Consider the following 22230-nt stretch of genomic DNA (forward strand, 5'->3'; position numbering starts at 1 on the left):
TCTAGCCTTAGGTTCAAAGTTACAGCAAACAGAGGTAAAATCCTCTCAGCAAAAAAGGGACATTTACAAGTTGAGAAAACAAAAATAAAACTAATCCGCCGTGCCTGGCTGTTACTTACAATTTTGAAACATGAGAGACTGATTCAGAAAGATTTGGAGAGCCTGGATTGACGTCTGGTCCCTCTTAGTCCCAAGAGTGAACACCCCCCAAAACAAAGAGCACAAACAAAGACTTCCCTCCACCAAGATTTGAAAGTATCTTATCCCCTTATTGGTCCTCTGGTCAGGTGTCAGCTGAGCCTCTTAACCCTTTACAGGTAAAGGAGGCATCAACCCTTAACTATCTGTTTATGACAAGGGGAATTTCTGGAAGGCGATATTACAACCAGACTGGCTTCACACTGGATTAGCTGTGAATGTGTACTCCCCCTAGTTTGTTACACACAGTATAAAACATATGACTTTTTGCCACATAGCTATGTGCTTGCAGGCATCTCCAAGCTCTCAGAAACTGGTTCTCCTGTGAGAGGAAATAGATCTGACAGAAGTGAGATGTAGCATGGATAACTGCTATGCGCACTTCTCCCTCACACTTCTGCCACTGTACCCCAACTGTCATCTGTAGGACACCTACTAATTTAGTTCTGTCCCTCCTCCCAAAGGCTCTGCTGTTAGGTCTCATTCCTGACCTGCAGCCCCCTAGCCAAAAATTCCACTCCTGACTTTCCCAGGGAGTTCAGCCATTGCATTTTACTTGCAGCATCACTTGCAATACCACTGCTGGGACATCTGCCAATGCACCTCAGTTCTGACCTTCAGTTGTCCCAATATTTCAGTCCTAAAATCCCAGTAGCAAGAGTGATGTTTAGCCATTGAGACATAAACCTATGTACATATTATCCTTTACCTGACTAAAGTTCTAAGAGTATGAAAATAAAGTTTAGAGAGCAAAAGAAACAAGTTTCAAGGAGATAGTTTAGAATCTGTTAATAATGTTCTAATAATTCACACTTTTACTCAGACACTGACAGCCCAATTAACCTGGTGACCGACCGAGTGACAGAGGACACAGCCACCATCTCCTGGAACAGAGTCCAGGCTCCCATAGACAGATACATGGTGAGCTACACCTCAGCTGATGGGGACACCAGAGAGATAGCTGTGGGGAAAGACAAGGGCATCACAACTCTAACGGATCTGAAGCCAGGCATGGAGTACATCATCTACATCTGGGCTGAGAAGGGAGGCCAGCAGAGCAAGAGAGCAAACACGAAAGCTGTGACAGGTAATGGGGGACAGGAGTGAAGGGAAGTTAGATGGAGACATCTCTATCCCTTTCTTATCTGGTGTTTCATGATCTCTTTTTGTATCACTCTGTATAAAAGTAACTTTGCCAGTCAAGTATTAGCTACTTGAAATTCTGCAGTGGCCAAACCATCATGAAGATAACTGTATAACTATGAGCTGTTAGCACTGGCACAGAGAGCAGAACTAGATGAGGCAAGAGCTATATGCACCCTGAAAGCTTGCAGTTTCAAGGGTAACTGCACTTTTAACTCACTTCCTCTGTGGTCCTCTCCAGCAATGCCCCTGAAGTCTGAGGTCTCTAGCCTTCACTTCTCTCTGGGTAGGGCACCATGTCCCACTCCTTTCCAACTTGGAGTTTTAGGCTGCAAACCCCTGCTCTTTACTGTGATTATCCTAGGCAGGCCTGACAAATGTCAAGCCCCTGCTCTTCAGTTTCTTTCCAAGGACAACAACCTGGTTTTTACCAGTGACCGCACAACTCATCCAAAGTAAGCATATTCATTCAAAGACAAAAGCATCACAGAAAAAAGGTAAAACAAAACAGATTCTAAATCCACATTAAATGTAACAGAAATTGCCCATCAGTCCTATAGGGCCCTGGTAGCCCTAAGTCCTTCCAACCCTTCAGTGAGGGTTGTGGCTGCCTTAGAACCACAGGTCCTGTCTGATTGCTGAATCCAAAGAAAGACCCTAAGGCTTGGTCTACACTTAAAATTTAGGTTGACATAGCTATGTTGCTCAGGAGTGTGAAAAATCCACACCCCTGAGTATGGTAGCTGTGCTGACCTAAGCCCCAGTGTAGACACAGCTGGGCTAATAGAAGAATATTTCCATTATTTTAGCTGCAATTGCTTGGGAAGGTGATGTTCCCACAGCGATGGAAAAATTCCTGCCATTGGTATAGATTGCACCTATACTATGGGGCTGTGCTAGCATAGTTACAGTGCTGTACCTATTGCCGCCGTAGTCTCTGTAGTGTAGACATGCCCTGAGTCTGTGTAAACTCAGCCTTTTAAATCCCAAGTTCTTCCTTTTCTCTTGCCTCTCCTTTGGTACTGCCATATATGAGTATATGCAAACCACCCCAGGAGGGGATACTTCTCTGGAGCTGTTTGCAATCTCAGGGATGGCAGTGATCTCCCCCAACTTTTTTAGTTCTTGGAGGAGCTGTGGTAACCCTCCCTCCAGTGGTTTGAGCATTGGTCTTCTAAATCCAGGGTTGTGAGTTCAATACTTGAGGGGGCCACTTAGGGATCTGGGGCAAAATCAGTACTTGGTCCTGCTAGTGAAGGCAGGAGGCTGGACTTGATGACCTTTTGGGGTCCCTTCCAGTTCTATGAGATAGGTATATCTCCATATATTATATTAATGGAGTTGCATACAATCCCTGGTCCATAATGCTGCATAAAACATTCATAAACTTAATACAATGTGGTCCCCAAAGATATTGCATATGGTTGCAATTTCTGTCACAAATGACATCTAACTTATCCTGATACTCTTTGAAATTTGTAGCATTTTACACCCTCTTTGCACCAGTATAAATGACTGCACAGAGAAATGGAGAACCAGGACCCATGTATTTTATCAGAGTTACTCAAGTCAGGCTATCCCTGCTATCGTAATGAGAGTAGATGGTACTACCTGCGGCTCATCAAACTCACTGCCTTGTGGGTAGCCAGGGAGGGAGTAAGGCTAAGATAGCAATCCCTGACAGAAAAGCCCCCTGCGTTGTGGGTGAATTCAGGCGAATGAAAGTCAATGAGAATAAATTCAGACAGAAAATCTGGAGTGGAGTCCCAAAGATTGACATCTTAGTATCTTTCCGGAAACTCCTGCAATCGATCGGGGACCAGATGTATTGATTCTTCCTTTCCTCTTGATTTTACCGGTGATGCCAAGAGAAGGGGGGTCCTGATGCATGGGCAACTCAGGGCCTCCATATCATCTGCCCAGGCTTGCACTGTGGAGAGGTACTCCAGCTTTGCCTCAAGCATCGACACAACAAGGGAGGCAGAATATTCTAAGCTCGTCCTCGATTGGCATAGAATTGAGCACCAGGAGCTGTCTCTAACAGTGGGAGAGGTCATTGTATCTCACTGGACAACTCCAACTCACCATAAAACTGGGCAGCCTCTAGACAATAGGGTGTTGTCCCACCACAGTCTGCCTGCTTCAGTGGGTGCTTGAAGCTTAGAGTTTTATAACTTGACAAGTGAACTGAAACTAACACACCAGGCAAATCAAGTAAAAGAAAGAAAACATCCTTAAAGATAGTGCAAACATTCCAGCACCCTATGACAACCAGATTATTTGAGGACCTTCAATAGATCAGTGATGCACATAAAGTTGCCGTGATGAATGATGAGCTGAAGCGACTCAATGTGGATATCGCATCCCTCCAAGAAACACGACTAGCATCAAGCAGATCTCTCAGGGAAAAAGACTACACATTTTTCTGGCAGGGGAAAAGCGCTGAAGAAACGCGAAAGCACAGAGTGGGATTTGCCATCAAGAACTCACTTCTGCGGATGAATGAGCCACCTACAAATGGATCATAGAGAATTTTGACACTATGCTTGTTCACATAAGAGGACCCAGTCAACCTTGTGTGTATGCCCGAACACTGTCCTTGTCTTCTGACATCAAGGACCAGTACTACGACTAGCAGGATTCCGAAACACAAATATGTGCAAGGATGGGAGCTGATCATGAAGCATGGACTACCAGTTTTGGTCAACATGGAACTGGTAAGATGAATGGAAACGGTCAGAGACTGCTAGAATTTTGTTCCTATTACCACCTCTGTGTAACAAACTCATTCTTCCAGACAAAGCTGCATCACAAAGTGTCTTGGAAACATCCCAGACCTGGTCACTGGCACCAATTGGATCTTATCACAAGGCATACCAACCTTAACATCTTCCTCATTATCCACAGTTATCAAAGTGCTGATTGCGACACAGACCACTGTCTGGTGTGCAGCAAGGTCAGGCTTAAATCAAAGAAAATACACAGATCTAAAGTAAAGGGATGTCCTCGTATTAACATCAGTGCCACAGCGGACCAAGAAAAGTCACAGCAGTACAAGAACATACTACAACAAGCCCTGGACTCCAGTGATTGTGCCACAAGCGCTCAGCTAAAGTGGGAGCAACTGAAGAACACAATCTACAATGCAGCTCTGTCAGTCTTTGGGAAGAAGGAAAACAAGACCAATGACTGGTTTGACGCATATTCCAATGAGTTAACACTAGTCATAGAGACCAAACGCACAGCCCAAAGCAACTACAAGAGAGACCAAAATGAAAAAACCTTACAAGCATTGAGAGTGGCAAGAACCAAGGTACAACAAACTCCTTAACACTGTGCTAATGACTGTTGGCTGCACTTATGCAAAAGCATCCAAGTAGCAGCTGATGCAGGCAACATCAGAAACATGAATGATGAGATCAAGAAAGCCTTGGGTCCAACTTCAAAGAAGACAGCTCCATTGAAATCAACAACAGGGGAAACAATCAACGACTGCACCAAGTAGCTGGATCGCTGGGTAGAACACTACTGTGAGCTTTACTCTTGTGAAAATATTGTTATAGACGCAGCCATCAATGCCATTGAAAACCTGCCTGTTATGAACCAACTCGATGATGAACCAACTGTTGAGGAGCTTAGCCTTGCCATAGATGGTCTCCCCAATGGAAAGGCCCCCAGAAAAGGCTGCAATACCATCAGAGGTCATAAAATACGGAAAACCTATTCTACTGCAACATTTTCATGAGTTGCTCTGCCTGTGCTGGAAAGGAGGTGAAGTACCACAAGAAATGAGAGATGCCAACATCGTCACTTTATAAAAACCAGGATGACAGGAGCAACTGTAACAACTATCGTGGCATTTCCCTTCTTAGTATTATGGGAAAAGCCTTTGCCCAAGTTGTCCTGAATAAACTCCAGACCCTTGCAGACAGAATCTATCCTGAATCACAGTGCGGCTTCAGAGCTGAAAGATCTACTATCAATATGATCTTCTCACTGAGACAACTACAAGAGAAATGCAGAGAACAAAAAAAGCCCCTTTACATAGCCTTCATCAATCTCCCAAAGGCTTCTGACCTTGTCAGTAGAAGCGGACTATTTGTGCTTCTAGAAAATATTGGATGTCCCATGATTCGATCCTTCCATGAAAACATGTATGGGATTGTTCAATACAATGGCTCAGTCTCTGAGGCTTTCCAGATTCATAGTGGAGTTAAGCAAGGCCATGTACTTGCCCTAACTCTGTTTGGAATGTTCTTGCTACTGAAAGGTTCCTCAACTGAGGGAATCTACTGGCACACAAGATCTTATGGAAAGCTGCTCAATCTTGCAAGTCTCGGATCTAAAATCAAGAATTGGGAGGCCCTTATACAACATCTGCTCTTTGCTGATGAGACAACAGTGACAACTTACACAGAAGCTCATCTTCAAAACTTTATGGACAGTTTTTCCAAAGCCTGCCAAGACTTCGGGCTTATCATAAGCCTAAAAAAGATGAACATAATGTGCGAAGGAGTTGAGGAAGTACCCTCCATCAAGATCAAGAACTATGAACTTGAAGTGGTGAACAAATTCACATGCCTGGGGTCCACTATCATAGTCAACCTTTCACTTGAAACAGAACTCAACATCTGCATTGGAAAAGCTGCCACAACAATGTCTAGACTGAACAGGAGGGTATGGCAAAACAATAAACTGACAGAACACACAAAGATCCGTGTGTATCATGCGTGTGTTATCAGCACACTTTTGTATGGGAGCGAGACATGGACCTTATACTCTCATCAGGAAAAGAGGCTCAACAGCTTTCATATGCATTGCCTTCATCAAATCTTTGGAATCTCTTGGACGAACATAGTCACCAACACGGAGGTGCTCAAGTGGACCAGCATACTCAGCATGCAAACACTCCTCAAACACAGATCCCTCTTTTGGCTTGGGTATGTGTGCAGAATGAATAATGGGTGCATCCTAAAGGACATCCTCTATGACAAACTGGCATCTGGAAAAAGACCTAAAGGACTCCCAATATTGCGTTTCAAGGATGTGTGCAAGCTTGACCTCAAAGAAATGGACATGGATGTGGACAACTGGGAAGGTCATACTCAGGACCGCAGCCTCTGGAAACAAAAACTTAAAAAAGGTCTCTGGAGTTACGAGAGGAAGCCGCTGAGCTTAGCAGAGGAGAAAAGAGCTCACAGAAGGCAGAGCCCAAAGGGTCAAAAAATCATCTTTAAATGTGAAAAGTCCCGGTCTTATCAATCTCTCCTCATACGGAAGCTGTTCCATAACCCTAATAATTTTTGTTGCCCATTTCTGAACCTTTTCCAATTCCCATATATCTTTTTTGAGATAGGGCAACCACATCTGCAAACAGTATTCAAGATGTGGGTGTACCATGGATTTATATAGAAGCAATGTGATATTTTCTGTTTTATTATCTATCTCTTTCTTAATGATACTCAACGTTCTGTTTGTTTTTTGAGTGCCACTGCACATTGAGTGGATGTTTTCAGAGAAGTATCCACAATGACTCCAAGATCTCTTTCTTGAGTGGTAACAGCTAATTTAGACCCCATCATTTTATATGTATAGTTGGGATTATATTTTCCAATGTGCATTACTTTGCATTTATCAACATTGAATTTCATCTGCCATTTTGTTCCCCAGTCACCCAGTTTTGAGAGATCCTTTTGTAGCTCGTCACAGTCTGCCTGGGACTTAACTATCTTGAGCAATTTTGTATCATCTGCAAATTTTGCCACCTCACTGTTTACCCCTTTTTCCAGATCATTTATGAATATGTTGAATAGTACCTGTCCCAGTACAGACCCCTGGGGGACACTACTATTTACTTCTCATCATTCTGAAAACTGATCATTTATTCCTACTGTGATGTGATGCTCCATATTCTTTATAGAAATATGCTTATAATATAAATATGGCATAACTAAGATATATTTTATGCAAGATAGGTCTTGTAAGGTATCATTGGAAAGGGTATGATTTACTGAATGTGATTATCCAAGTTGTATGCAAGTATCGTGTCTTTATCTAAAGTTAGGAATATTGACTAAGTAACAATTACAACTGTGTGTGTGTGCTGTCAGAGTCCAGAAAGCCTGATTCAGCAAAACAGGGAGTGGGAACCCAGGCTAGTGGAGCAGGAGGGCTCAGTGAAACCCCAGTACATCAGGTGGCATCCTGGATAGGGAGAGGAAGTGTCCAACCCATCACACCTACCCTTTGTTTCCTATCTTTTAACCAGTTACCAATCTATGAGAGGACCTTCCTTTTTATCCCATGACAGCTTACTTTGCTTCAGAGCCTTTGGTGAGGGACCTTGTCAAAGGCTTTCTGAAAATTTAAGTACATGATATCCACTGGATCCCCCTTGTCCACATGCTTGTTGACTCCCTCAAAGAATTCTAGTAGATTGATGAGAAATGATTTCCCTTTTCAAAGACCATGTTGACTCTTCCCCAACGAATTATGTTCATCTATGTTGTCTGACAATTTTGTTCTTTACTATAGAATCATAGAATATCAGGGTTGGAAGGGGCCTAAGGAGGTCATCTAGTCCAACCCTCTGCTCAAAGCAGGATTAATCTCCAGACAGATTATTGCCCCAGATCCCTAAATGGCCCCCTAAAGGATTGAACTCACAGCCCTGGGTTTAGCAGGCCAATGCTCAAACCACTGAGCTATATCTCCTCCACTCACCCTAGTTTCCACCAGTTTGCCCAGTACTGAAGTCAGGCTTACTGGCCTGTAATTGCCAGGATCACTTCTAGAGCTCTTTTTGAAAATTGGCATCACATTAGCTATCCTCCAGTCATTTGGTACAGAAGCTGATTTAAATGATAGGTTACAGACTACAGTTAGTAGTTCTGCAATTTCACATTTGAGTTCCTTCAGAATTCTTGGGTGAATACCATCTAGTCCTGGTGACTTATTACTGTTTAATTTTATCAATTTGTTCCAAAATCTCCTCTAATGACACCTCAATCTGGGATAGTTCCTCAGATTTGTCACCTAAAAAGAATGGCTCAGGTTTGGGAATCTCTGTCACATCCTCAGCCATGAAGACCAATGCAAAGAATTCATTTAGTTTCTCAGCAATGGCTTTATCATCCTTGAGTGCTCCTTTAGCATCTCAATCATCCAGTGGCCCCACTGGTTGTTTAGCAGACTTCCTGCTTCTGATGTACTTAAATTATTTTTTGCTGTTTTTGAGTCTCTGGCTAGCTGTTCTTCAAATTCTTTTTTGGCCTTCCTAATTATATTTGTACACTTCATTTGCCAGAGTTTATGCTCCTTTCTATTTTCCTCACTAGGATTTAACTTCCACTTTTTAAAGGATACCTTTTTGCCTCTCACTGCTTCTTTTACTTTGTTGTTTAGTCACGGTGGCACTTTTTTGGTTTTCTTACTATGTTTTTTAATTTGAGGTATTCATTTAAGTTGAGCCTTTATTATGGTGTCTTTAAAAAGTTTCCATGCAGCTGGCAGGGATTTCACTTTTTGCGCTGTACCTTTTAATTTCTGTTTAACTAACCTCCTCATTTTTGTTTAGTCCCCTTTTCTGAAATTAAATGCTACAATATTGGGCTGCTGTGGTGTCTTCCCCACCACAAGGATGTTAAATGTAATTATATTATGTTCACTATTACCAAGCGGTCCAACTAGATTCACCTCTTGGACCAGATCTTGTGCTCCACTTACGACTAAATCAAGAATTGCCTTTCCTCTTGTGGGTTCCAAGACTAGCTACTCCAAGAAGCAGTCATTTAAGGTGTCAAGAAATTTTATCTGTGAATTCTGTCCTCAGCTATACCAAGGGGATAGTAGAAATCCCCCATTATTACTGAGTTTTTTATTTTAATAGCCTATGTAATCTCCCTGAGCATTTCACAGTCACCATCACCATCCTGGTCAGGCGGTCGGTGATATATCCCTACTGCTATATTCTTATTATTAGAGCATGGAATTACTATCCATATCTATGGTTCATTTAAGATCTTTACTTGATTTGATTCTGCACTTTCTTTCACATATAGTACCACTCCACCACCAGCATGTTCTGTTCTGTCCTCCTGATATATTTTGTATCCTGGTATTACTGTGTCCCATTGATTATCCTCATTCCACCAAGTTTCTGTGATGCCTATTATATCAATATCTTCATTTAATATGAGGCACTCTAGTTCACCCATCTTATTATTTAGAATCCTAGCATTTATATATAAGCACTTTAAAAACTTGTCACTTTTTAGCTGTCTGTTATTACATGATGTAATTGAATGGGACTTTTTTCCATTTGACTGTTTCTCATCCGATCCTTCCTGTATTTTATCATCTTCCATCTTCTTGTCCTTACTAGGACATAGAGAATCTCCATTAATAGATCCTTCCCTAAGGGATGTCTCTCTCCAAATCACATACTGCACCGCATGTGTCAGCTTTCCCCCAGTGCTGCACATTTGTTTTAAAAAATTCAAAATGAAAAATCAAAACATTTTGAATTTTTTCCTAAATAAAATTTCATCAAAATTGATACATTCTCGCAAAACATGTCAGTTTCAACAAAATGGCATTTTTTTCCAATGCCAGAAACTTTTCGACCTGCTCTGCTAATACCTTTAAAATCTTACTCAAGACAACAGCTGTGTATTCCCAATGATTAAAATAATACACTTGTAGCAGAGACCTTGTATGGAAAGTTTTTAGGCCAAGAGGCAGTTTTTTGTTGGTGTCCAAGTTGTAACAGCCCCCTGCAGCTCAGACCCTTAACAGTAGCACTATGGATTGGGAGAGCACAGGTAATGCTGACAGCAGTATCACTGGAATAGGACAGTGGATTCCAATACCTCCCTCTGGTGTCCAAGCTTCCACAGTACTAATCTGAGAGGATTTCTGCTTCCATGCATAATAAAAATGGATTTTTTTCTTAACCTCGGGAGTTCTGTAAACAGTTACTTCAATGAGCTGTTATTCCCATTAATTAAATATACAGTGTTTCATTCACCGTTAATAGTTCCTTAGGTGCGCTTTGATGTACTAGTTCCGTCCTCTCTCACCTGATACGGGATCTTTGTCTGTGTAGATATCTTCTCTCCGTTTCTATTTAATGAAACAAAAACTCTCTAAACATAAGAGAATGAAGGTGTTCCTGCCTCCCAACCCTTTGTTCAAGCCACTGTTGCTCCACTTTCCATCTGTCAAACTTAGGTACTTATATGGCCCCCATTACTCTAGTATCTGAGTGCTTCACAGTCTTTAATGGATTTATCTATCCTCACAAGACCCTGTGAGGGAGGGCAGCCCCATTGATGGATGGGGAACCAAGGTACAGAGAGTAAGTGACTTGCCCCAGGTTACACAAGAAGCCTGTTGTGGAGCAGAGAATTGAGCTGAGTATTTCTGCAAGCTTCATGACGCTCTGCCATACGTGTGTGTGTATGTGTGCATATGCGCGTGTGCATAGGCTCCTGTGTCAATAATTCTGCCATATGTGAGGGTGTATGTGTGTGTATGCATGTGTGCGTAGGGTCCTGTGTCAATAGTTCTTCCTTACGTAAGCAAGTGTGTGTGTGTGTGTTTGTGCGCGCGTGTGCATAGGCTCCCATGTCAATAGTTAGTGCTGTTTCCTGAATACCAGCACTGCCCTCCTGACACTCTCAGATTGAAGCAGAGGGGACCAAATGGATGAAGGTCTTTGTGAAGTTAATGACAGGTTTCCAAAGAGCCCTATCCCAGAATGCACCAAGCATTGTGTGAAAACTGGGACAAATTCTTCAGTGGCTGCCTTCGCTTCTGTGATTGAAACATTCTCTCAGGAGCTAGGAGGGGATCATTCTATGGAACAAGGGTCAGAAACCACCCTGGTCGTAAAGGATGCCTCATACCCTTTATGCTTGTATGGCCAGTATGGAACAATATCAGAGGCTATTTATCATTGCTGTGAAAAGGTATTGGTTAAAAATAAAGCCAGCCTGCTCTCCACACTCAGGAAACCACCATATAGATATTTGAATGTATGGCTTAGTCTTAGCTGTTAGTGGAGGCGGACTGGATCACACAAAATACCAGAGACTAGAACCATAGCGATGTGGGTTATTTTGTACTTGTAAATTGTTAAAATAAGCAAACATATTAAAATAAAATGTTTCCGGTGCCTGCAAAGAGAGCCGCTTTGCCATGGATGGGTTATGTGGTTATAGATTGTTAATGCAAAACCCCCAGGTTTGGGGAGGAGAACCTCAAGTGTGTTGCAGTGTTTACCTCTGGAGAAAGAGAAGGCCCATCTTAATTCATATGTCTGCACCATGACTATAAGGATCTGTGGGACTAGAATCTGGGTTTGTGGAGCCCGTTTTCACATCACCCCAGGAAGTGGCTATACAGAGCCACATTCAAGGAGCACTGTGGATATTAGGCACTGCAGGAAGTACCACCCAAAGTATCCAGACCAAGAGCACCTTGCGGCCTTCTGATTGTCCCATGTTGACTATTTAATCCTAGAGGATGCCCCAGGAAGTTGTCTGGACAACGATACTGATCTCTGGCCTGCTGTGACTCCAGACCTCACCTCGCTTTCTGATCTCCAGTCTCTGACCCCAGCCTGACTTTGAGCCTTACTCTGGTCTCCTGATTCAGTCTTGTAACGATCTCTGAGCTCGGGCCTCCAGCCCCAGCCTGACTCTTGCCACCTGATTCCAGCCTGATAGCTAGATCCAGTCTCGGGTCTCTGACCCTGGGCTGACACTGACCCTGACCCGACTCTGACCCTGACCCTTCCTTATCAATCTTGGCTCTAGTGATTACTTTGATCCCTGCTTGCTGATTCTGCCTTATGGCCATCTTTGACTGGTGGCCACCCGCCCAGCCATGACAGCTAGGCCAGAGCACCTATGCCCCAATCCCTTACACCGACCCTTAACTCCTCAGTCTTTAGAAGTGAGAAATACGTATTAGCTTTCAGGCTAGTTAGCTCGTTTTTAAGGAAAGGTGGGTGTATTTTGGTGATGATAAACATGTGGGACAGGTAACACTGGCTGAAGATGAGCTTGGTTTTGCCTCCAGGTGCAGACACATATTGTGTGAGCTTATCCCATGTAGTTCTGCCAGTGAACACAAATTCAGATCATCAGCTATTCCGGCTCTGGATGCCCTTCCAACTCTGCCAATGCGATCCCGTCTTCACTTGGTATTACCCTATGCTATTTCAGTCCAGGGTGCCACCTCATATTTGACCTACAACACTCCATGCTATTTCCATTTCAGCTCCTGTGCCAGTGCATCTGAAGCCTGATCTGCAGCAGTCTTTACCATCTCAGTTCTGGGCCTCAACACATTGCTAACGTACTTCACACATTCCTCCTTGTTAACCATGAAATATAGTTTCTGTAGTTGCTGAGTCCCAGTTAATAATACGAGAAACTAAAAGCTCTATACCTCTATGCCCTATGCTGAAGATTCACTCTATGGGTTGCTTCTTCTCAGAGGTACTTGTATAATCAGAGAGTTTGATTCTGTTCTCTGCTTTTTGTTTGAAATAGAAATTGACCCTCCCAAGAACCTCCGTGTATCAGATGTGACACAGTCCAGTGGAGTAGTTACCTGGACACCGCCTGCTGCACAGATAAGTGGCTACACTCTGACCTACGAGACTCCAGATGGCACCAGCAAGGTACTGTGAGCTCTTCAATTCCTTCTTGTTACAAACTGCCTCAGTTTAAAGTGCACATGGGATGTTGGGTTTAGCCAATCAGATCCCATTAACAAGAATACATGCACAACCTTTAAGTGGGAAGGTGCCTTGGAGAGTGGAATATTCCATCTTAATTACACTTGTTGGGAGGAGCTGGTGCCCTACTGGGCGGCACATACCACTGTGACTGCTGCTAGGTGTTGTGGGTTGGCAGATCCTTCCCACAACAGAAGAGTTCCATCATAACTGGCCTTGATGTTGGGGGCAGGGATGCGTTTTTAACTTAGCTTTTCCAATGTGTTTATACATGTCAGAAGGCACCTTGCATGTGAAGTATCTCATTCACGAATGTGCATACAGTCTATTCCCTGTGGATACAGTTGTCTGTAGGGTCTCTGCAAGTTCACTCTTTTCCCCAAATCCTCATTCCAGGGGCAGGGAATCCTCAACCTACCCACTAATATGCAGATGGCCCTGTATTTACAGGATACACCCTGCTACCAGCATTCTTCTGACTGTGCCCTGCTCACCTCCAAAAGCGTGGAGAGAATGGAAGCAGTATGGCTGGGAATAGATGATGCAGACTATGGGGCTGGGCAGATCTTTAATCTCTCTTTTCTTTTTTTGGCAGGAAGTGCAACTGGGTCCTAATGAGCAAAGGTTCATAGTGGAAGGCCTGGGACAAGGAGTGAGGTACACAGTCTATGTGGTGGCCTTTAAGGGACACCGCTGGAGCAGAAAGGCAGCCAACACCTTCTTGACAGGTAGGACTTGGCACTAATAATATTTAGAACATCTCATCTGTAGCATTTTGCAGTTAAGGGTGAGTGGTGATGGTTCCACTTTACAGAGACCCAGAGAGATTAAATGACTTGTCAAAGGTCTTTCAGTAAGTCAGTGAGTTGAGAATAGAACACAGATCTCCTGACTTCCAGTCCAGTGCCCTGGGCCAGGCTGCATGGTGGGTTGGAGATGCAGTGGGGGAAGAGCATGAGGTGACACAGTGGGATGGCTTATATGGAGATTCAGATCTGTCTGGATGGTGTTGCTGCAGAGCCTACCAGTTGAGTATAGTAGATAGACTGATTCTGAAAAGCTGATTGGAGGTAGGAAAGTTGATCACCAACTCTGGATCTGCTTGCATCATCCCAGTAGCATGGGTGCATCTCATATCTTGCAAGCACTGCTTGTGGCATTCAAGAGGTGCCCAAATTCACTAACTGGGTACAGGAAACTTGCATCAAAATGGTATCCTGTTAAGGTGCCTTTCATGCCAATGTGATGCAGGAGTTTGTCCTACTGGGGAAGGTCACAAAGGCATTGCCCACTGTGAATAAATGGTGCAAGTGGGGAGAGGTTAGTGAGCTCTTTCTACATTGAGAGCCAGTACTTACTACACATCTATGACTTCACGATCTCCAGAAAAATCCCTTTCCCTGAGACCCTCTCAAGGACCAGGCTCCCTCCTGCAGCTTCCAGTGACCCTATTCCTGGGCCAGGTAGACAGCAGGTAAAGCTAATATGCAGCTTAGGTGGAGGGCAGTCTTTACCGGACCATGGCAGGACCCAGGGCATCCAGGTTTGTGCTCCAGCTGACAGGTGCCTGTGGGTGTGCATATGGTGCAGGACTCTATATGATCCCATAAGCCTAAGGCTATCATTGTTCCTGTGCCCCTGTTCAAACCACATTCTTTTTAGGAGACACAATTGGGAACGCCTCTCCCGCTTCCTTTTCAGACTTGCTGATGTGAGTTTTTCCCTGTCTTGTTCCCACAGTTGCCTTCCTCTACCCATATCCTGCTGACTGCAGCCAGACCCAGCAAAATGGGAATGCTACCAGTGGCATGTATACTATCTATCTGAATGGTGATGCTGGCACGCCCATGCAGGTGTACTGCGACATGACCACCGACGGAGGCGGATGGATAGTGAGTGGTGCCGGGGTCTTTGTACATCTGTTTACTTTTTAAAAAAATCAAGTGACTCTAACACTGCACTGACATCCCTGGAGAATGAAATCTTCTGTTTATGGCCAGCACAGGCATGGCATAGGCAGCAACACTGGAAGTATCCCTCCTCCGACTCTGCAGCTCCACATCAGTGTTTCTCAACTCTTGCCTGGGAAGTACCATCTTTAGGAGCAAGGAGATAGTTGCCTGTATGCCTGTTCAGTCCTTGGCCTCTGCTGAGACTGCCAATGAGGATGCCAGTTGTGGTGTCATGGCATGCTCTACTCACTGCAGGTGGTGTCTCCTCCTGGCTGTTCTGGGGATTAGCTCTCTTCCAGGTCCAACTCCTCCTTTTGTGGTCTCTCTCTCCATTGTTCTCTCCCTCACTCTGCAGCCCACCTCTTGCTCAGGAGCTGTAGCTTTGTCTTCAGGACTCAGCCGTCTGGCCAGATCATTATGTGTTTTTCCCTTCTGGGGTATGAAGTCTCACTAGGCCTGCTGTGCAGGCACTGCCACTCTGTCAGTGGCAGGTAGGGGAACCCGGGACTACTCACTACTTCAGGTCCCAGTCAAGGGCCCCTGCAACATGTAGCCAAAGTCTGCTCAGTGTTCAACCTTGTTGCTTTCTCTCTGGGATGCTTCCTACTCTGCCTCCAGTAGGTTTTCTTCTCCGCCCTTTTCTCTTCCGGGTACACCCTTCCCTAAGGGCCTGGGTCCCACTCTTTCCCTGGTCTGCCTCCTTCCCTCTCTAATACACAGAAGGTGGATGCAGACTTCCTCACTGCAGCTATTTCTGTTGCCAGCTTCCTGGCTTTGTATTAACCCAGCCCAGCCCCCCACCTGCTCAGCTGAGCTCCATCTTCCAGTCAGGAGTTGCTTCTCCAGCCTAATCCCCTCATGTGGCCTATCTCACTATTGGGCCCTTTCTCAGCTTCCTTAACCTTTTTGGAACTGATGTGGGGCAAACACCAATCACAGGTGTGGTGGTTGGGGACTGGGTCAGGTTCATTGAGATACAAAGTATTTCACTGGTTGATCCTTTATTCCAGTCAGGCCAAAGGTGTTAATGACTGAATTTCCTTACCACCTGATAACTGCATGGTGGCTCATGTAAAATGAACAAGCAGTCTTGAGTCCAGTTCCTAGTGGACTGCTGGCCACATAACAGAAACCATGACCTAAGGGCAGGAGCAGGGCCGACTCCAGGGGTTTTGCCACCCCAAGCAGCCAAAAAAAAAAAAAAAAGCTGCAATCGCGATCTGCGGCAATTCAGCAGGAGGTCGTTCACTCCGAGCGGGAGCGAAAGACCCTCTGCCGAATTGCCACTGAATACCTGGAAGTGCTGCCCCTCTCCGGAGTGGCCACCCCAAGGACCTGCTTGCTAAGCTGGTGCCTGGAGCCAGCCCTGGGCAGGAGCATAAGACTGTGTGATTCTGGGAGTGTCTGTCTGTGCAGTGACCCCATTCTCCACAAGAGTAAGATTATCTTCATCTCTCTCTTTTTTTTAATTTTAGTGAAGGCTGAATAATGCAAACACTTTCCCATGAATATTCATTAACATGTAAAAAAAAGAAGTTCTTGTTGGTCCTACTGTATAGCTAGTTCCTGTTTATATAGGCGTTTATACCACATTTGGGAGGTTTATGTTCCTTTTATCCTCACTATCCACAAACATGAATGTGATTAGAGTTATAATAGGGCAAACATTTGTGGAAAGCAAAATTTAAATTTACAGTCACAAGTGTATGCATTGGAAGAGCTTGTGTGCTTAACTAATCAGGGAACATTTAAAAAAAAAAAGCATGTGAAATCACCTGGCCAATCCCATTTTTCCAACGCCCCTTCTCTGTGGCTAGTTTGGAATCATGGATAAATGGGAGGAAATTGCCATCTGCTAGTGAATATTCCACACTCAGAAAATGAACAATTGGGTAAATTATCCTCATGACTCAGGCAGCAGTGCTTGTTTTGCAGGTGTTTCAGAGGCGGAACACAGGGCAGCTGGATTTCTACAAGCGCTGGAGGAATTACGTCGAAGGCTTTGGAGATCCCCTGGGGGAATTTTGGCTCGGTACTGTATCTGTATGCGACAGATGAAGGGTGGACAGTTAGAGACAGGCTTTGTAGAGGCTGGCTGGCATTTTGATGCTTATCTGAAATATGCAGACTTCTCAGGTCTACAGTCAGGGTGGAAATACTACAGGTACAGCCCTGGGCTTGTCTGCTTCTGCTCTTGCTTGGAAGTGCATAGGCAAATGAATCAAATCCAGTGCCCACTGAACACTGGGCTTTCACTCAGTGTGAACCAATGTTTTCCATACTTCAGAAAAGGCTCAGTTCAGGGGGTTTGCGATCCTGTACCAGGAGAGGAGTCATAAGATACTAGTGCACTGATTTAAAGGAGAACATGGCATTTGCTGAAACATGAAGAATAGGAACAAAAAGTACTGTACTTGGCAAGTCATTTTCTGTGTCTCCTTTCCTGCTGTTTCAGCTGACTGTGCTTAGATTGGGGAATTCAGCACCTAGATATGGCAGTGGTTGGGGGTCTTTAGATTTGCTTAGAGATAGTAAATGTTCCTTCAGAGTCTGGATTATTCTCCTTGATCTAGCAGTGACATCATATTCCTGTGTTTCTGATGTCACACTCTGCTGCCATGAAGCCACGTACAATGGTGCAAACTCATCCTTATCAGTATGATGTAACTTCGGGATCAAGTAGGGGGAGAAGGTGGGATGAGAAGGAGCAAACCACGGATTTAACCACAAATGTGGCAAGAAGAAACCTTGGAACAGAGAAAGTGAATGAATTTTGATACTGGTTTTCCCTCTATAGCAGGGGTAGGCAACCTATGGCACGCGTGCCGAAGGCGGCAGATGAGCTGATTTTCACTGGCACTCACACTGCCTGGGTCCTGGCCACTGCTCCGGGGGGCTCTGCATTTTAATTTAATTTTAAATGAAGCTTCTTAAACATTTTAAAAACCTTGTTTACTTTACATACAAAATAGTTTAGTTATATATTATAGACTTATAGAAAGAGACCTTCTAAAAACATTAAAATGTATTACTGGCACGCGAAACCTTAAATTAGAGTGAATAAATGAAGACTCGGCACACTACTTCTGTAAGATTGCTGACCCCTGCTCTATAGAATAATTACCTTGGATTCTTCTCCCAGGTCTTGACAAGCTGCACAACCTCACTAGCAGTACTCCCATCCAATATGAGATCCGGGTGGATTTGCGAACCTCCAATGACTCTGCCTATGCTGTCTATGACTTTTTCCAGGTGGCTTCAAGCAAGGATAAGTACAGGCTCTCTGTGGGGAATTACCAAGGCACTGCCGGTAAGGAATGCTTTGTATCCTTGCTTCTTCGGTCTCACATAATGGAAGCAAGCACTAGAATCTGGGACACTTGTTTCCCCATCAGCATGTGGGCTGGAATAGACCGGGATGCATTAGAAGTCCTATAAGCCAGATTGCTTCCTGGTGCTTCTCTGAGGAGAGAAATATACATTGGTATTTCTGGCTGGACCTCGGGAGTGGGCTTGCCAAGTCATCTCCTGAGAAGTGGGGGGACTAGGTATGGCTAACCTGCCACTGGATAAAGAGGCAGAGAAGAGGGAGGAGGCCCATGGAACTGTCCTCAGACTGGATTGGGGGAGCAGGCCCAGCAGGCAGGGGCGTCTCTATGTTTTTTGCTGCCCCAGGCATTGCAGTCAGGTAGATTCGGTGGTGTTTCTGCGGATGATCTGCTGGTCCCTTGCCTTTGGCATACCCGCTGCCAAATTGCCACTGAAGCTGCGGACCGGCAGACCTCCCGCAGAAACGTCACCGAAAACTGCCTCACTACCGCCCTCATCGTGACCGCCAGGCTGCCCACCATGGCTTGCTGCCCCAGGCACACGCTTGCTGCGCTGGTGCCTGGAGCTGCCCCTGCCAGCAGGCCACCTGCTGAAGAATCCAGAGTAGGGAGTGGTTCCAGCAGATGAGTCTGTGAAGACATTGGAGGGGCTGTTGGGCTTTCGCAATCAAAGAAGACAACATTGGGAGGTGGGGAGAAGGAGGAGGGTTATGTGGGGAGAAACGGCAACCTGATCCTCAATTGAACTGGAATTCAGACTCCTTGGGAGTTCATCCAGCATTACTTCCCATCCTGATGATATAATGGCCTTTGCCATCTGTACTACAGGTATTCCTTGCCATGATGAGGCCTGTGCCCTTGGCTTCCAATCTTCTCACCTGTCCCATTTACCACCTACCCTGCCCCATCCCTTCCAACCCTCACTCCCACCCTCTGGGGATCTCCAACTTTGTGGAACTGCACCTTCCTAGCACCTCCCCCTCCAACAGTCTGATAGTGGCATCCCCAGATTGCTGTGCCTAACGTCTCCTTCTTCCCTCTTTTAGGGGATGCGCTGACTTACCACAATGGCGGGAAATTCACCACCTGGGACAGGGACAATGATGTGGCTCTGAGCAACTGTGCGAGGTCGCACCATGGCGCCTGGTGGTACAAGAACTGCCACTTAGCTAACCTCAATGGCAAATATGGAGAAAACAAGCACAGTGAGGCAAGTGCCAGGGTTCTGCAGCATGTGTGCTTCTTCTCACCAGCTTCAGGGACATGGGTGATGCTGGACAGCTCAGATGGTGCCTCAGTCAGGAAGGGCTGTCCAGACTCATCCAATGGTTACAGACCAGGCATACTTCTTTCCTTTAAAAAGGGTGTATTGTAATCAACCCGTGGCAGCATAGGAACCTCACAGTTGTTACTAGCGTACCCACCATGGTCACCTGTAACTTCAGAGTGACTGCAGGGATGGAACTTGCAGCATTCAGCCCAGACAGCACAGCCTACTGCTTGAACTAAACGAGTGTCCATTTATAGTAATCGGTATAGGGCCTATGAGACAGACAGACACACGCACACTGAGTGGTTCCAGTTCCATCATTTGAAACACAGCTGCAGACACACTGCCACTAGCTAGCTGATCACAGTACTGAACAGTGAATTTAGTGGTGCTGGACTGACAGCCATGGGAGACTGGAATCCTGTGTTCATCCAGAGAGCAAGGATAACATGAGTAGTGGAACCTCTCTCGTGTTCTAAGCCAGGATTTGAACCCTTGTCTCTAGAGGTAAAAGGCTGGGGCATTATCTCAGACAAGCTGCATATGAAAAGCGCTGTATATGTGATGCTCAGGCCAGGGGCCCACCTAATTAGGTGGTGGCAACACGTCACTGCTGCCCCATGTTCTGCGCTGGCTGCTCATTGGTTTCAGGATTGAATTCAAAGTGGCACTTTTAACCTATAAAGCCATAGATGGCATAGGACCTTGCTACTTGAGGGTATGTCTACACTGAAGCAGGGTGGGTGTTGTGGCATGGGCGGTGGCTTGGACTAGGCACCTGAGATTGGACTGGGGGCAGGGGTGGGGGCAGCCAGTCTCAGCATCTCCCGGTGCTGCAATGCCCCCACTGCTATTTTTAGCTTGCTAGCTCAAGCAGAGCTAGCGTGAGTCTGTCTGTCTGGGGCCTGGGAATCACACCTCCCAGCTGCAGGGTAGACACACCTTGAGAAACCACCTCTCTCTTATGCCATGCTGGTACAGTTGCCAATGGGCAGGAACGTTTGAATTGGAACTTCCTAATTTTCAAAGGGGGTGGTGGTTGGCAGTATAACACGCTCCACAAGGGGAACCTCAGCTCAGAAATGGGCTCCCATCTCAGAAACTTGCCTGACACCAACAGACTGGGACTATTTCAGAGATGACACAAAATACATCTATTTACACAGGTCTCTGTATGTGTTATGCATGTAGGGGGTTCAATCCTGGTGGGTGCCCAACTTAATATATATTAACTTGTGTTAGGTGAGTCCAGAAGGCTGGTAGTGACTCCCTCTTCTTATTATGGTAGAAGTCCAAATAAATAACAGCCCTCCCAATATCTGAGTTATGTATTCTAGTATCCTAGTCCCCCACCTCCCCAGGGTTTACATGCTTAATAAAGGGAATTCCCTGTTCTCTTTCCAGGGGGTCAACTGGGCGCCATGGAAAGGCCATTTGTTCTCCATCCCTTACACTGAAATGAAGATCCGTCCTCAATGGTCCAGCAATGAACCAGTCCTGGGGAGGAAAAAAAGGTCTCAGGCAGGGAAGAGGAAGACGACCATGGCCTAAAATGGCCTCCAAGCAGGGCCGAGCCTGTCAATTCCTGACAATGGAATTCCATTGTTTTGTAACAAAGTGTAAGGACTTGAACAGCTTGTTCCAGTACTTATGTAACCAATGCCCAGCCTGCTTCAGCCCCTGCTCAGAGTTCTCTAGGTTCACAACCCAGCCTACTTTAAGCATTTGGAGGCTATTGACAAAAGTCACCAGTCATAGAGTGGGAGGGGACTGATGGCAAATATTAACATTTACAGCTATCCTGATTGGCTGAACTCGACAAGGACCTGACTGGTCCAATGCACATAGGTGACCTATTTTCCCTGATCATTATGAACCTTACAAGCAAGCTTTAAACTCATGCTGCTGCTTCCCACAACCCAAGTTGCTGACCCCTATACTTGCAAATGCCCTTCACTACTAGATATTGCTACCAGCTACTACTGTAACTTCTCAGGCCTCAAAGGGGCATTGTGGAGTTAAAATGTTAAGTTAAGAGTCTAGTTTACTTGCTTCCGTTTTTGCTCTGTGTTTTTCTTCTCCCGGCTGCCAGCTTGGATGATGAAAAGGGGCCATTGCGCTTCATTTTTATTAATAATCAGCCTCTAATCAAAGCAGCAAAGAATCCTGTGGCACCTTATAGACTAACAGAGGTTTTGGAGCATGAGCTTTCGTGGGTGAATACCCACTTCCTCAGATGCATGTAATGGAAATATCCAGGGGCAGGTATATATATGTGTGCTAGCAAGCAAGCTAGAGATAACGAGGTCAGTTCAATCAGGGAGGATGAGGCCCTGTTCTAGCAGTTGAGGTGTGAAAACCAAGAGAGGAGAAACTGGTTCTGTAATTGGCAAGCCATTCACAGTCTTTGTTCAATCCTGAGCTGATGGTGTCAAATTTGCAGATGAACTGAAGCTCAGCAGTTTCTCTTTGAAGTCTGGTCCTGAAGTTTTTTTGCTGCAGGATGGCCACCTTAAGGTCTGCTATAGTGTGGCCAGGGAGGTTGAAGTGCTCTCCTACAGGTTTTTGTATATTGCCATTCCTAATGTC

General features: G+C 45.2%; 1 protein-coding gene across 1 annotated transcript in view; it reads left to right on the plus strand.

Moving 5' to 3' along the window:
* Positions 1-21235, plus strand: part of TNN (tenascin N) — a 55200-nt gene extending 33965 nt beyond the window's left edge. Inside the window, exons 9-16 of the mRNA XM_050963081.1 lie at positions 1022-1285; positions 12903-13033; positions 13686-13818; positions 14831-14982; positions 16978-17074; positions 18185-18352; positions 19418-19581; positions 21046-21235. Coding sequence (XP_050819038.1) covers positions 1022-1285; positions 12903-13033; positions 13686-13818; positions 14831-14982; positions 16978-17074; positions 18185-18352; positions 19418-19581; positions 21046-21192 — 1256 coding nt within the window. The 3' untranslated portion in view covers positions 21193-21235. The remainder of the gene's footprint in view (positions 1-1021; positions 1286-12902; positions 13034-13685; positions 13819-14830; positions 14983-16977; positions 17075-18184; positions 18353-19417; positions 19582-21045) is intronic.
* The last annotated feature ends 995 nt before the right edge of the window (positions 21236-22230 follow it).

The sequence above is a fragment of the Gopherus flavomarginatus genome, chromosome 7, assembly GCF_025201925.1.
Source record: "Gopherus flavomarginatus isolate rGopFla2 chromosome 7, rGopFla2.mat.asm, whole genome shotgun sequence".
Classification (NCBI taxonomy): Eukaryota; Metazoa; Chordata; order Testudines; family Testudinidae; genus Gopherus; species Gopherus flavomarginatus.